Source organism: Zingiber officinale, chromosome 1A, assembly GCF_018446385.1.
Source record: "Zingiber officinale cultivar Zhangliang chromosome 1A, Zo_v1.1, whole genome shotgun sequence".
Classification (NCBI taxonomy): Eukaryota; Viridiplantae; Streptophyta; class Magnoliopsida; order Zingiberales; family Zingiberaceae; genus Zingiber; species Zingiber officinale.
This window is the reverse complement of record NC_055987.1, coordinates 25,095,613-25,109,977: the sequence shown is the minus strand read 5'-3', so window position 1 is coordinate 25,109,977 and position 14,365 is coordinate 25,095,613. Positions and strand designations below refer to the sequence as shown.

At 44.0% G+C, this 14,365-nt stretch overlaps 1 protein-coding gene across 1 annotated transcript; it reads left to right on the top strand.

The window, feature by feature from the left end:
- The first annotated feature begins 10,036 nt into the window (after positions 1-10,036).
- On the top strand, positions 10,037-11,238 carry LOC122001377 (transcription repressor OFP1-like). Its single transcript, XM_042556096.1, has one exon. It carries the CDS (start codon positions 10,296-10,298, stop codon positions 11,109-11,111), a length of 816 nt encoding a protein of 271 aa, XP_042412030.1. The 5' UTR covers positions 10,037-10,295; the 3' UTR covers positions 11,112-11,238.
- Positions 11,239-14,365: the final 3,127 nt, after the last annotated feature.

Here is a 14,365-nt window from a genome sequence, read left to right as displayed (position 1 = left end):
TTTCTTTAATGCATCCGTTACACAAGCAACAAAAAGGTTTACATTGTTGGTGCAATATCCCTCAGGTCAAGGTTGACCTGGGTAACCAAGCTGAGTCTTGGTTTGGGTTTAGATGTTTGACAATAAGATATTGATTGAAGAAGAGTCAAGTAGGTCAAGGTTGACTGGATACTTGACGGGGAAGTCCTAACTGGGATGTTAGGCAAAATGAAAGTCCTGGTGAGTGAAGCCAGGTAGAAGAAAAGTCCTGGTGAGTGAAGCCAGGCAGAAGGAAGTCCTAGTGAGTGAAGCTAGGCAGATGGAAATCCTGGTGAGTGAAGCCAGGTGAAAGTCCTAGTGAGTGAAGCTAGGCAGGTGGAAAACCCTAGTGAGTGAAGCTAGGTGAAAGTCCCGTGAGTGAAGCCGAGCAGGGAAAATCGATGGATCAAGGATGATCGGACATCCGGTGCTGGGAAGTCCAAGTAGGTCAAAGGATTGACTGGATACTTGGCATGAAAGAAAAGTCCAAGTAGGTCAAAGGGATTGACCGGATACTTGGCACAGAGAAAAGTCCAAGTGGGTCAAAGGGATTGACCGGACACTTGGTAAGGGAGTCCTAGCAGGTCAAGGGAGTGACTAGATGCTAGGCATGACATACCAACAGTCAAGTTGACCGGATGTTGGTTTGGGATGTTTGGGACTTGGTTTTGGACAAAATCATCGTTGGATCGATCCGTGGATTGATCCAGCCTCCGATCGATCCGTGGATCGATCGAAGCTATGGGGCATTCGGATCCCATCGGGCCTGATCCGGGGAGCGATCGCGGGATCTCGATCGACGAGGCCAGCCGGCGCGAGAGCCTGGATCGATCCGTGGATCGATCCGAGCCGCGAAGAAGCACAGAGGCGCTCTGGATCGATCCGTGGATCGATCCAAAGCCTCCCCGATCGATTGGGAACATTCGAATCGATCGGGATCCGACCGTTGGCGTCGTTTATAGCTGCAGGCGTTCGATGGCTGCGGAAATCCTTCTCCGATTTACTCTAGACTACTCGCCAGCTCCTCCACAGCGCTCTCAAAGATCAGATCGCCAGTTCTTGAAGGATCTTGGAAGCGTTCCAAGTCAAGAGGCGGATCAAAGGCAAGAAGAGAAGCTAGGGTTAGGGTTTTCTGTACTCATTGTAAGCTTTGCGCTTGTATTTTGTTTCCCTTTCCTTTCTTCTTGTACTGAGAGTCTTGTAGGGCTTCTCCGCCCTCGGTAGTTACCGAAAAGGAGTGTTTTCATAGTGGAGGGTGCGTGCGTGGTGTGGATCCTTGGACTAGTCACCTCTTGTGAGGTGGATACCAAGTAAACCAACCGTGTTAGCGTTGTGTGTTTGTTTCTATATTTTCCGCTGCACATCTTTGAAGAAACAAGCAACGCCGAGCAACGCCGAGCAAGAGCAAGTGAAGCTATTCACCCCTCTAGCTACTTTTGGTCCTAACAAGTGGTATCGGAGCAAGGTCGCTCTTCACGGAATCATCGCCGGAAGGGTCAAACATATCAAGAAAAGCTAGAGGGTGAAGAAGTTGGAGCAAATTCTTCAAGTTCAAGACTTTATCAAGCTCAACTTCAAGATGCAATTCCAAGATGGACTTGGATTTGACACAAGGGTGGCTCCACCATACACTTCTACGAGTTTCGATTCTTGGAAATCAAGAATCGAAAATTTTCTTATGATGGAGATAGAGCAATGGTTTGCTCTCATGGAAGGTTTTGAAGCTCCCACAAATTCCAAGGGCAAAGTACTCAAAAGGAGCAAGTGGAGCAAAGACCAAATCCAAAGATGTGAGGCCAATGACAAAGTGACCAAGCTTTTGGTCAATTTATTGCCAAGCAACATCTTAGAACAAATTGGAGAGTTTGAAGATGCCAAGGAGCTTTGGAGCAAATTGGCAAGCATTCATGAGATCCCCTCCACTGTATCAAATCAAGGACAATCCAAAGAGGGCGACTCATTGGATCAAGACCAAGAGGAGGACTCCGAGGTTGAGAGATGCTCAACCTCCGAAGAAGAGGAGATCCAAGAAGCTTCATCCTCAAGGGAATGCAACGAAGGGAACAAGGAGGGAGCATACTCCTTGTTTCATATTCAAGATGATGAAGCCTCCACCTCTAGGATTGAGGGGGAGCAATCCTTGGTGACGCCGGATCAAGAAGAAGGAGAAGCTTCTACATCCGGGTCAAGAGACGAAGAGGAGGAAATAGATTCTACCTCCACAAGTCAAGAAAAGTCAAATGGAGGAGAATCAAGGTCCGATCAAGAGGAAGCTTCTACCTCCGGATCCAAAGAAAAAGATGCCACCCCTACAAGCAAAGGTATAAATATTTCAATTAATAATAAAAATCATATTATATGCTTTGAGTGTAGGGAACATGGGCACTACAAGAGCAAGTGCCCTAAATTGGCCAAGAAGAAGGGCCAAGTGGCACAAAAGGGCAAGGCGAAGCTCAAGGAGACCACCTCCGGGACAAAGAAGAGTAAGGAGCACATTGTGTGCTTCTTGTGTCAACAAAAAGGGCATTACCGAAGTCAATGCCCCAAGGGGAAGAAGATGGTCAAGGCTCAAGGAGGCACTAGTCAAGGGGGAGCCTCCAAGGTAAAAAGGAAGGTAACTTTCATTGAGCCTATTCTCTTGCAAAATGGTAAAAAGCATGCTAGGTCAAATTTTTATCATTTTAATGCGATTTACCATAAGAATAGGAAGCATGAGGGCTGTAAGGAAAAGCATGTGGCCCTACATGCCAAAACTACTATCCCTAAGGCTAGGAATGTAGGTAAAAACCTACGCGATAACTCTAAGGATGTAAGATACAAGCCTAGAAACAAAAATGCTCATGGATCAAATGAAAAACCAAAAACTAAGGACTTAGTGATAGAAAATCAAGTCTTGAGATCAAGGCTTGATAAAATGGAAAAGACCCTAAAAAGGATGGAAAATATCCTATTAGGGCAAAATGAGCATAACCTAGGTTTAGGGGTACAAAAGCCATCCAATGGCCATAGAGGCTTGGGATACAAACCAAAGGCTAAGAAGGATGTGCCCTCTTACCATAGAGTTCCATATAGTTATGGAACAAACCCTAGGTCTAGTGGTCAAGCCAAAAATACTAGGGAAGTCATCCCTAAGAGTATTTTTGCAATAAATGTGACTAAGACTTCTAAGAAGTCTAAGAAAGTCACAAACAAGGTCACAAGGGAGGTTATCCCTAGAGTTGACCTAGAAAATGTGACCAAGGCTTCTAAGAAGCCCAACAAGGTCACTAGGAAGGTATCTAGGGAAGTTATCCCTAGTGAGTACCTAGAGCATCCAAGGAGCACCAATAGGTGTTGGGTTCCTAGGAGCATCTTCTCTACCCCATAGATGGGTTAGAGAGTGTCAACTCCGATTAGAAGGGTAGTTAACCCAACTTTGAGGAAATTGACACTCAAGGAGCATTTTCAGGGTTTTTGTTAACCTTTGAAAATGAAATGGAATTATTGATTACTCCTTGAAAGAGTAAAATGTGCCAAATGGTGAAATTTGATTTTAATCTTAAATGGCACATATTGGGAAATTCATAAGAACTATCAAGTTGGGATTTTGGTATGTTCTTAGGCAATTTAAGGCAATCCGAGCCTCAATTTAAAAGTGCTACTCTTGTGGAAAAATGGAATATGCCAACATTTGAGGAATATGCTTAATTTCAATTGGCATACATTAAATCAAGGAAATTAGAAATGCCAATTTAGGTTTTGGCATTCTCTTGTAGCACTTTAGGGCAATCTAGGTTTAAGGTGTAAGTTTAGCTAAGACTTTAAGGATACTTAGATAGTTAATCTAGGTATATTTTATTTATGCTAAATCTTGCCATGATTGTGTGCCCATCATATGCCATGACATCATGTCTAGTTTTGCATTCATGTTTTATTATGAAAAATCCAAAAATACCATGTCATGACATTCATACATCATGTAGTAATAGGATATTTTCTTTTGAAAATTATTTTCTTTTGATGTATGCCATAACATAATCATGCATTAAGTTTTATTCCTTGTAATTAAGGAAGAATGGCATTTAACGACACTTATTGACAAGTGACATCCTAGGTGGATGTCTAACATTTCTAAAATGCCTAGATAAATATGCATGATCCCTAGATTAGGGCAAAACCAAAATCTACATCTCACAAAGACTATAAGGTGACTTGTATGTGTTTTAGTGCATATTATATACAAGTGAGATGTTAGGATGATGAACAAAACTCAAGATGTTGATTTAGTGCATTCTTTTGAGTTTTAGGTTCATCAAAACACATAGTTATGTGTTTTCCCATCATTGGGAAAGCTAATGTACAAGTCATGTGCATTATGCCCAAGGAACATGATGGGATATTGGTTTTGAAAATGTTTTTAAAATGTTTTTGGAAAACCTTGGTGAAAGCTATCTTTTGATAATAATCACCATTGAATAGTTAGACACAAACTTGAAGAAAAACACTAAAGTTTTTGTAAGTTTTCAAGTTTGTGTCAATCTTTGAAAATATGATGTATTTTCATAGAAAACTATTTTTCCATGATTAAGTATGCCCTAAATAATGTCTACACGAAATTTCATAATTTTTGGATTTTGTAGAATTTTCTAGGGTTTCGAAGTTGACTGAAATGGAATTTCAGCAACTATCGAGTCTCGATCGATCCATGGATCGATTGGAGTTCTGAATCGATCCATGGATCGATTCAAACGGCAATTCCGTGAGCAGAAGCTCGCTGGATCGATCACCGTCGCAATCTGAATCGATCGATGGATCGATTCAGAAAGGTTCAATCGATTGGAACCCAACTCCAATCGATCCAAGTTGCTGATTTTGGCTGGGAAGGCCTGATCTCAGCATCTTTGAACCTCTTTGAGTCTAGGTAACCATTCCAAACCCCTTAAATACATTTGTATACATAAAAAGGGTGTTTTCATGTTGAAAACAAGGATGGATTGGTTAACGAAGACTAAGTAGAAGTTTAGGTTGAGGTTGTTTCAAATTTTGAATATTTGAACCTCAAAACTTCTAAATTTGGGTTTCCTAATGGTTTAGGGATTCCAAGTCATTGTTGGTGCAATGACAGAAGTTACCACCATGTCTTTAGGGGGAGGGACTCTTTAAAGACATGAAAATTATTTTTCATGAACCTTGGAAGGTGGTTAACCTTCTGTTGTGAACTTGCTCAAGGTTGAGCATTTAAACTTGAAATGGGGAGAAATGGGGAGTGGATATCCTCATTATTTCAAGTGGACACTCAAGTGGTAGATAATGCTCAAGGTTGAGTAGTTGTCTACATTGAGGGAGAAGTTAAGGATAAATAAAGGGTGTGGGACCTTCATTATCGTGTTAATCACAACGAGTGATGTTGTGAACAACGATGAGCAACTCTTCAGGGGGAGAGTCTTCAACAAATGGATTTGTTGAAGTGTGCCCATAATTGGAGCATAGGTTGATGTGTGTCCAACGATGGGTTGATGTGTGCCAATAGGGGGAGAATGTATGGTTAAATTTATGCTTTCTTTACCTAGTGGCATGAAGAAGGAGGCTATGGGATTAGCCTAACTTACATATGGGATTGTAAGTGTTATTGTGGTATTGTCAAACATCAAAAAGGGGGAGATTGTTGGTGCAATATCCCTCAGGTCAAGGTTGACCTGGGTAACCAAGCTGAGTCTTGGTTTGGGTTTAGATGTTTGACAATAAGATATTGATTGAAGAAGAGTCAAGTAGGTCAAGGTTGACTGGATACTTGACGGGGAAGTCCTAACTGGGATGTTAGGCAAAATGAAAGTCCTGGTGAGTGAAGCCAGGCAGAAGAAAAGTCCTGGTGAGTGAAGCCAGGCAGAAGGAAGTCCTAGTGAGTGAAGCTAGGCAGATGGAAATCCTGGTGAGTGAAGCCAGGTGAAAGTCCTAGTGAGTGAAGCTAGGCAGGTGGAAAACCCTAGTGAGTGAAGCTAGGTGAAAGTCCTGGTGAGTGAAGCCAGGCAAGGGAAAATCCAGATGGATCAAGGATGATCGGACATCTGGTGCTGGGAAGTCCAAGTAGGTCAAAGGATTGACTGGATACTTGGCATGAAAGAAAAGTCCAAGTAGGTCAAAGGGATTGACCGGATACTTGGCACAGAGAAACGTCCAAGTGGGTCAAAGGGATTGACCGGACACTTGGTAAGGGAGTCCTAGCAGGTCAAGGGAGTGACTAGATGCTAGGCATGACATACCAACAGGTCAAGGTTGACCGGATGTTGGTTTGGGATGTTTGGGACTTGGTTTTGGACAAAAATCAAGTGCTGGATCGATCCGTGGATCGATCCAGGCTCTGGATCGATCAGTGGATCGATCCAGACCTGTCCCAGCGAACAGAGAGCCTCTGGATCGATCCGTGGATCGATCCAGAGGTCCCAATCGATCAATGGATCGATTGGGACGCGGCTGCTTCGCGCGATAAGCGCTGGATCGATCCGTGGATCGATCCAGGCGCTTTTCCAGAGCACAGAGGTGCTCTGGATCGATCCGTGGATCGATCCAAAGCCTCCCCGATCGATTGGGAACATTCGAATCGATCGGGATCCGACCGTTGGCGTCGTTTATAGCTGCAGGCGTTCGATGGCTGCGGAAATCCTTCTCCGATTTACTCTAGACTACTCGCCAGCTCCTCCACAGCGCTCTCAAAGATCAGATCGCCAGTTCTTGAAGGATCTTGGAAGCGTTCCAAGTCAAGAGGCGGATCAAAGGCAAGAAGAGAAGCTAGGGTTAGGGTTTTCTGTACTCATTGTAAGCTTTGCGCTTGTATTTTGTTTCCCTTTCCTTTCTTCTTGTACTGAGAGTCTTGTAGGGCTTCTCCGCCCTCGGTAGTTACCGAAAAGGAGTGTTTTCATAGTGGAGGGTGCGTGCGTGGTGTGGATCCTTGGACTAGTCACCTCTTGTGAGGTGGATACCAAGTAAACCAACCGTGTTAGCGTTGTGTGTTTGTTTCTGTATTTTCCGCTGCACATCTTTGAAGAAACAAGCAACGCCGAGCAACGCCGAGCAAGAGCGAAGCGCGACGAGCTATTCACCCCCCCTCTAGCTACTTTTGGTCCTAACATACATGACAAAATATTGGTTGTTCCACTTGGGCAAATTTTGCCCCAACCAGTCTGGCATTCGGCGCGCACAGGTCGTGCTCGCACATGAATCAACTTGGTTCAGTGCAATCCGGACCCTGGATTTGCACCCCCCCTGCACACCCACACGTGAGAGAGATCCTCTCCCCATGCATTTGTTCACATCATCAAAGCATGCAAATCAATATAAATCAACCAACATACCTTAAAACTCCCAATGTGAGACTAAAGTCTCATTCACAATGGAGTTTCTTCTCTCTTCCACCTCTTCTCCATTCACATATATCCAATACACACCTCCAAAGATATGTTTTCTTGAGATGTCAAGGTATAAATCTCCATGACCAAGATGACTTAAATACCTCAAGTCGAAAGAAACTTGCACTCGAACTGCAATGAAATCTTCATTGATATATCCATATATGTATAGAACCATATGAAGTCTCATAATAGGTTACTCCAATGAACTAGTTACCCTTAACTAGCATTCACGTTTAACTTTTAACATCACAATATTTCCAGCCAGTAAGGAACAACCACTTCGTTAAATAAGGAGTATAACACATGTTAGTCTCACAGAATAGATGATGTCTAAACTTATCAATTCATTGACTAGAGAATATTTCATACGTTCATAATTATACATATAGAGATGTTCACAAGTTGTGATCCAATCACAAGTTCTCTCATACTATGAATCGTATTATGAACATTTAGTAAGTGAATTTAAAATACAATTATATAAGGCGATTGGCATCTCTTAGATATAATAGCTAATGCTTCACTGTGGCTTCTTTCTATGATGGAGTCGCGGTTGTCAATAATTCTTCTGGTGTTAACCATCGTAACATCCTAGCTCAAAGTTCACATAAATAATATCAATTTGTTATGACCAAATATCATGAATAGTCAAGCCACTAGTCAACAAATGATCTAATGTGCATGCTCTTCGAAGGTCACTTTTGAAGAGGATGAAGGGACTTGAAAGGCACTCTAAAAAAAGGTTAGAATGGCGCTAGGAATGGATCTCGATAGACCACTCCAACGCTCAAGTTAGGATTTGCTTGAGGTGGTATGCTGGAGAAAGAAAATGGAGAAGAGAACTTGGTGGATTTCAGCAGAGAGTTTGAAATTGAGAGTCCCTTGCACTTACTTTCTCTAGGTTTAGATAGTTGTCAGAAGAGCATCTCTACATCAGAGATAATGAGGGGACTAGATTCGACAATCGTTAGCGGCCTCTCCATCCAGTAAGTTCCACGTGTTTGAATGAAGGTATCTAGGAGACCTGATATGACAACCACTTAATCGCTTCTTCATTCACTTGATGCCATGTGTTCTGGAATATTCGATGTCGTTGTCCACATCTTTTGGAAAAAAATGACATCATCAATGAGAGTCTCGTGTGAGTTCGATCCAAGGATGGATGAGGAAATGACGTCAATATAGAGTGCCTTGAGGATAGATGAAATCAGAGACTGAAGCCGAAACAGGGGATGTCGGTGACGAAGTCCGACACTTGGAAGATGCCGAGATCTAAGACTGAGACGTAGAGGGTGTCGACAACTGAGGCCAAAACATGAGTGATGTTGAGATCTGGGGCTGAGACATGAAGGATGTCGACGGCTAAGGCTGAGTCCTGGATAATGCCGGGATTTGAGACTGAGGCATGGAGAGTGTCTACGACTGAGGTCGAGACATGGGTGATGCTGGGATTTGAGACCGAGGCATGGTGGATGTCGTCAACTAAGGCCGAGATCTGGATGATGTCGAGATCTGAGATTGAGGCAATGGAGGATATCAACGACTGAGACCGAGAAATGAGTAATGTTGGGATTTGCGACCGAGGCGTGGAGGATGACGACGGGAAACCTAGATGATGTCGGATCTAAGATTGAGACCGAGACATGGACGGAATCGGTGACTGGGACTGTGGCATGGTAATTGCCTTATCCTCGATCAAACTCGAGTCTTTGGTATGACTGTTCTAAACTGGTTTGATTTGATTCGACCCTCATTTGGGCTGGGTTTGATTTCCTTCTGGTCATATTTAATTTATATTGATTTTGATTGACAGTTTAATATAACTTTTGATCAATACACTTGAGGTTGTATGATTCCGCCGCATCAAGTGTGATGATAAAATTTCGGAACTAGCTAGGCAGATGGACAAATGATCCTGTGCTGCCCGATAACAAGATCAGGTTAAGTATTTGCCGACAACTTAAACAAAGCTAACAACAATTACGCTCGGAGTTAATCCTGATGGATGAACAGAGCAATTGCATCTGGCGGTGGCATCTTGAAGTGGCAGACAAAAATGATCAGCAGCAGTACGTGCATGAGAAGGCCGGACAGTAGAAGATCCAAATAAAAGACACGTTGAATGATGCGGAAGGCGAAAGGCAATGGAGACCACTAGAATCTAGTAAGCAATAGCAAAAGAAAGACTTTCATTGCCATTTATCTATTCAACCACCAATCAAGCTAGACGGATAAATTTTAAATCCACAGGAAAGTGTTCTCAAGGTTTTCGAAAACTTCATCAAAATTGAAAAGTGTTAGGTCCTAACGGACGTCACAAATTTTTTTAATTTCCAAGTGTAATATGCTCTAGATAAACTTTTACCTAAGGAGCTCATTCCACCTCCCGCAATCACCTGGCCGCCTGGGGCTCAGATTCAAAACTTGGCCCAGCTGTTTTTTCCACGCGCGCGCAGTTGAAGGAGGTCGGAGTCAAACAACCCACAGGACAAGAGCTTTTCTCGCTACCATCCGATCGATCGCACCATGAAAACATCACGAGAGGACTCCGCACGGTTCATCCTGGTAACGCAACCATTTTGAGTAGTAGAAGCCTCTTGTCTCATTTGCGCAGTAAACAATCGGTTCCATCCTTCTCTATTTTAGCTCTTGTTGTGTAGCTGCAGGTGGTTGCTTGCCTTTATTCTAGTTCGCACGTATTCGTTTATCTCTTCCCAGGACACGACGGACAGTGATCCCCCACACTCCACTGCGTACGTGCAGAAGCAGAAAAAGCTTCACCTGGACCAAAGTCTATTTCATTCCCCCACCAATCGCCCCTCCTCCTCTTCTCCCTATTTATCTCCTCCTCCAACTCCAAAAAAGACGTGTTCTTGAGCTGGTGGGGGATTAATGGGGAACTATAGATTTAAGCTCTCTGACATCATGCCCAATGCTTGGTTCTACAAGCTCAGGGGTATGAGCCACAGAGCATATAAGATCAAGAATGCGCCGCCGCCGCAGCCGCCTGCGGCGGCCAAGTTCCTTCCTGGCAGGGCCTCCTTTTACTACTCCAGGAGAGCCGAGGAGGCCTTGGCCGACCGTTTCCCCTCCGAGGAGCCGCCGAGGAAGTCCAACAAAGGGAACCGGAAGAAGCCCCCCGCTGCCCGGACGAGGCTGGTAGCCTCCGAATTCGCATCGCTCGAGACGCTGCGGAGAGACGCGGACTTCGTTGACGGCGAGTCCGACCCGGGCTGTCGCAGAATCGCCTCCTCTGGCTCCGACATCATCGTCGACTCGGACGCCGGCGACTGCGCCCGCGCCCAGCTCAATCTCAGGCCGGTCGCCACCAAGCCGGCACTGGAAAACGACAAGTGTTTGTTTGGTTCGAACAAGAGGCGAGATCAGAAGCGCCCGTCGTCGCCGTCGCCCTCCGGCGGGCTCCGACGGTTTCGGCTGCGCGCCAACTCCCCGCGGCTTGCTCACCGGAGCGTGCCGTCCCGGAGACAGAGGAGGGCGCTGCCGGAGAGCGCCTTCGCAGTGGTGAAGGCGTCGTCGGACCCACAGAAGGACTTCCGGAACTCCATGATGGAGATGATCGTGGAACACAACATCCGCGCTTCCACAGACATGGAGGAGCTCCTCGCTTGCTACTTGTCGCTCAACTCCGACGAGTACCACGATCTCATCGTCAAAGTGTTCAAGCAAATTTGGTTCGATCTCAATTGATCACGTACCGATCTCGGACGATCATGGGAGAATTCTAGATCAAATCTGCTTCTGAAATATGAGATCTTGTAGGAGATTGATTAGTCTTCAACAATATCACTGGGATCAATTTTATTCAAAGAGTTTCTGTTGAAAATAATAATAATAATTTGTATATAAGCAAGAATTAAAGCAGGTTGCAGCAAAATCTATAATAAAATCCAGTACCAAGAAAAGTTCTCTAATTTTCCCGGTGAATTTGCCAACAAAACAATTCTAAGAAGGTCTAATTAAATGCCCTCTTTTCTCCATCATTTGATATATCTGACTGCCATGGCTTATCACCACGGAACAGGGAACCTAAGAAGGAGGACAGCATCTGAAAGTGATAGCTGACCAAATCTGCCACAAATATAACTAAATCTTCCAAGGACAGGACTGCACAGTGTAACTCTATACATGAATGGGTCTGCAAGCTTTAAGTCTGAAATTAAAGTTTCCTTTTGTTTTTCCGGAGCAATTGAGTACAGCTTCCGCAAATTGTATTCACCAAAAAAAAAAAGCCAAAAGCAACGCTAGAGTAAGCATCAGAGAGGGAGAGATCCTCAGCGCAAGAGCAAAAATTAAAGAGGGGTCTTTGGTATAGACACTTCGATATTTAAATCAAAATAGTATTTCCGATGAGAAAGGTAGAAAAAGATGAACAGTAATATAGATGTATGCGTGCAAATGTATCAGCATATGTATACGTGAGTGCGCGTGTAAGCGTCTGTAAGCATACCTGGCCAACAGAGAAAATTTCTTTTTACACCGCCTCTCATAACCTTCGTAATAATAAGACTGTAGAGAATGTCCTGTGTCAGAATATGTTGGATGATAGAAGATATACAGTAACCCTCCTCCATGCAGAAGAAAGTTTTATTATGCATATATATCAGGATTAGGGAATATTATCTAACGAATAGCTGTTATTCTCTGACAGGTTATTACGATTCCCTGACAATGTTGCCTCCTAAAGGAGATCCGACTGGTTCTGGGCAGAACAAATGTAGGTTGATGTAGGTTGGGAGCTGAGCTTAGGAGAAGTGAGGAAATAAACTCCAGAGATCCGATTGGCTCTGGGACCAGGCGGCTATATGCTGGGAGCTTTGTCTCGGAGAAGTGAGGAGTTAAGCTTTGGAGGTTCGATTGGCTTTGGGTTGGACGGATACATCTAGGTGTCATGCCCTTGAGGAATAAAGAACTAAACTCCTGACACCTGATCGGCTTTAGGTCGAGTGGATGTATGTTGGGAGCCTTGTTCTTGCAATGTGGGGAGTTAAGCCCTGTAAATCCGATCGGCTTTATGTCCGCCCGGGTTTATGCTGGGGGTTCTACTCATGAGGAATGAAAAATTAAGTCCTGTAGATTCGGTTGGCTCTCTATCTGCCCGGATTTTATATTAAGAAAGGAACTACACCCCTATTCTCGGCTGGCTCTTGGTCCATCCGAATTCGACCGGCTATCTGTCCGCCCGGTGTTTATGCTAGGCGCTTTGCTCATGAGCAGTGAGGAGTTGCGCCCTGACCGGCTCTCTGTCCACCCAGTGTTTATGTTGGACGCTTTACCCATAAGAAGTGAGGAGTTGTGCCTCATAAATCTGACCGGTTCTTTGTCCGTCTGGATTTATGTTGAACACTTTGCTCATAAGGCCACCATCTGATCTTGACTTTAACTGTCACATCACCTTGACTTTCACCTCCACATCACCTTTGGGGTCACTCACAGCACGCTGTATCACAAGCCTCCCTTTCAAGTCTAATCAAAAAAGGTTTATAACTGACTGATTAGACTCGAGCCCCACTACCACTCGATCACCCAATTGGTTGGTTTCCCAATGCTATTGTCAACGCTATCTTTCTCGAAAAAGAGGCATGTCAGGCATTTGAAGTGCAAGGTAAGGTATCATGGAGAATGCATTGGACATATCATTTGATTGTTCCATCCATCATAAATGGTGTTTCATGGGCAACTGCCACATATCAACCAACTCCCCTTTCTACGATGCAATAGTTGACGCATGCCCTTCCATACGAATCGACGATTATTCATTTCCTCCAATTTGACGGTTGTTATCTAATATGGGTTATGGCGAGTGGGTTTAGGAGATGACGTGGAGGTTAAATCAAGATGAGGTGGAGGTCAAAGCGGAGATAGAATGGTATTCATTATTTGATTCTATTGATTACTTGGCCTCATAATCCTTAAATATCGTCTGTGTTGTTCCAAAATAGAACGCTCGTATAGGGTCGACCAGTTGCAAGACTAGTAAGATATAAGAACTCTAAGGCCTTATAATGAAAATAAGAAATAGGGCGTTGGGTCAGTTAATGGTCGGTCGGATTTAGAAGAATTCGGCCAAACGAAAGGTCGTTCAGGCTCTATGTATTTAAGCCTTATATAAATCTCTTAACATATAATTGGTCAGGCGAAGGTCAATCAAACGTAAGTCTTTCTATAAGCGCTCGATTGGGCAAAGCCCGGACAAGTCTAAAGGTAATTAACCCTAAAAAACTCTTAACATACGATCGGTCGGGCAAAGAACGATCAAACATAAGGTTCTCTGTGAACATCTGATCGGGCAAGGCCCAGGTAGACCCAAAGATACTTAACCTTATACATATAGTTGTCGATATGCGTTAGGCCAGGTAAAGGCTGAATGAACATAAGGTTCTCTATGAACACCCGGTTGAGCAAGACCTGGGTGGACCCAAAGATACTTAACCTTATATATATAGCTCTCGATATGAGTTCAGCTAGGTAAAGGCTAAACGGACATAAGGTTCTCTATAAACACCTAGCCGGGCAAGGCCTGGGCAGATCCAGAGGTACTCAGCCTTTATATATATATATATATATAGCTCCCGATACGCGTTCAGTTAAATAAAGGTTGAACGGACATAAGGTTCTCTGTGGATACCTGGATGGGCAAGGCCTGGGCAAGGCCTGGGCAGACCCAGAAGTACTCAGCCTATATATATAGCTCTCGATATGTGTTTCATTGGGTAAAGACTGAATGAACATAAGGTTCTATATATATATAGCTCTCGATATGTGTTCAATCGGGTAAAGGCTGAATGAATATAAGGTTCTTTGTGGACATCCGGCCGGGCAAGGCCTGGACGGACCCAGAGATACTTAACCTTATACATATATCTCTCGATATGCATTCAGTCGGGTAAAGGTTGAATGAACATAAGGTTCTCTGTGAACACTCGGTCGGGCAAGATCCGAGC

Excerpts from the sequence above, each read along its gene's own strand:
- LOC122001377 (XM_042556096.1), top strand. The coding sequence starts at position 10,296 with ATGGGGAACTATAGATTTAAGCTCTCTGACATCATGCCCAATGCTTGG.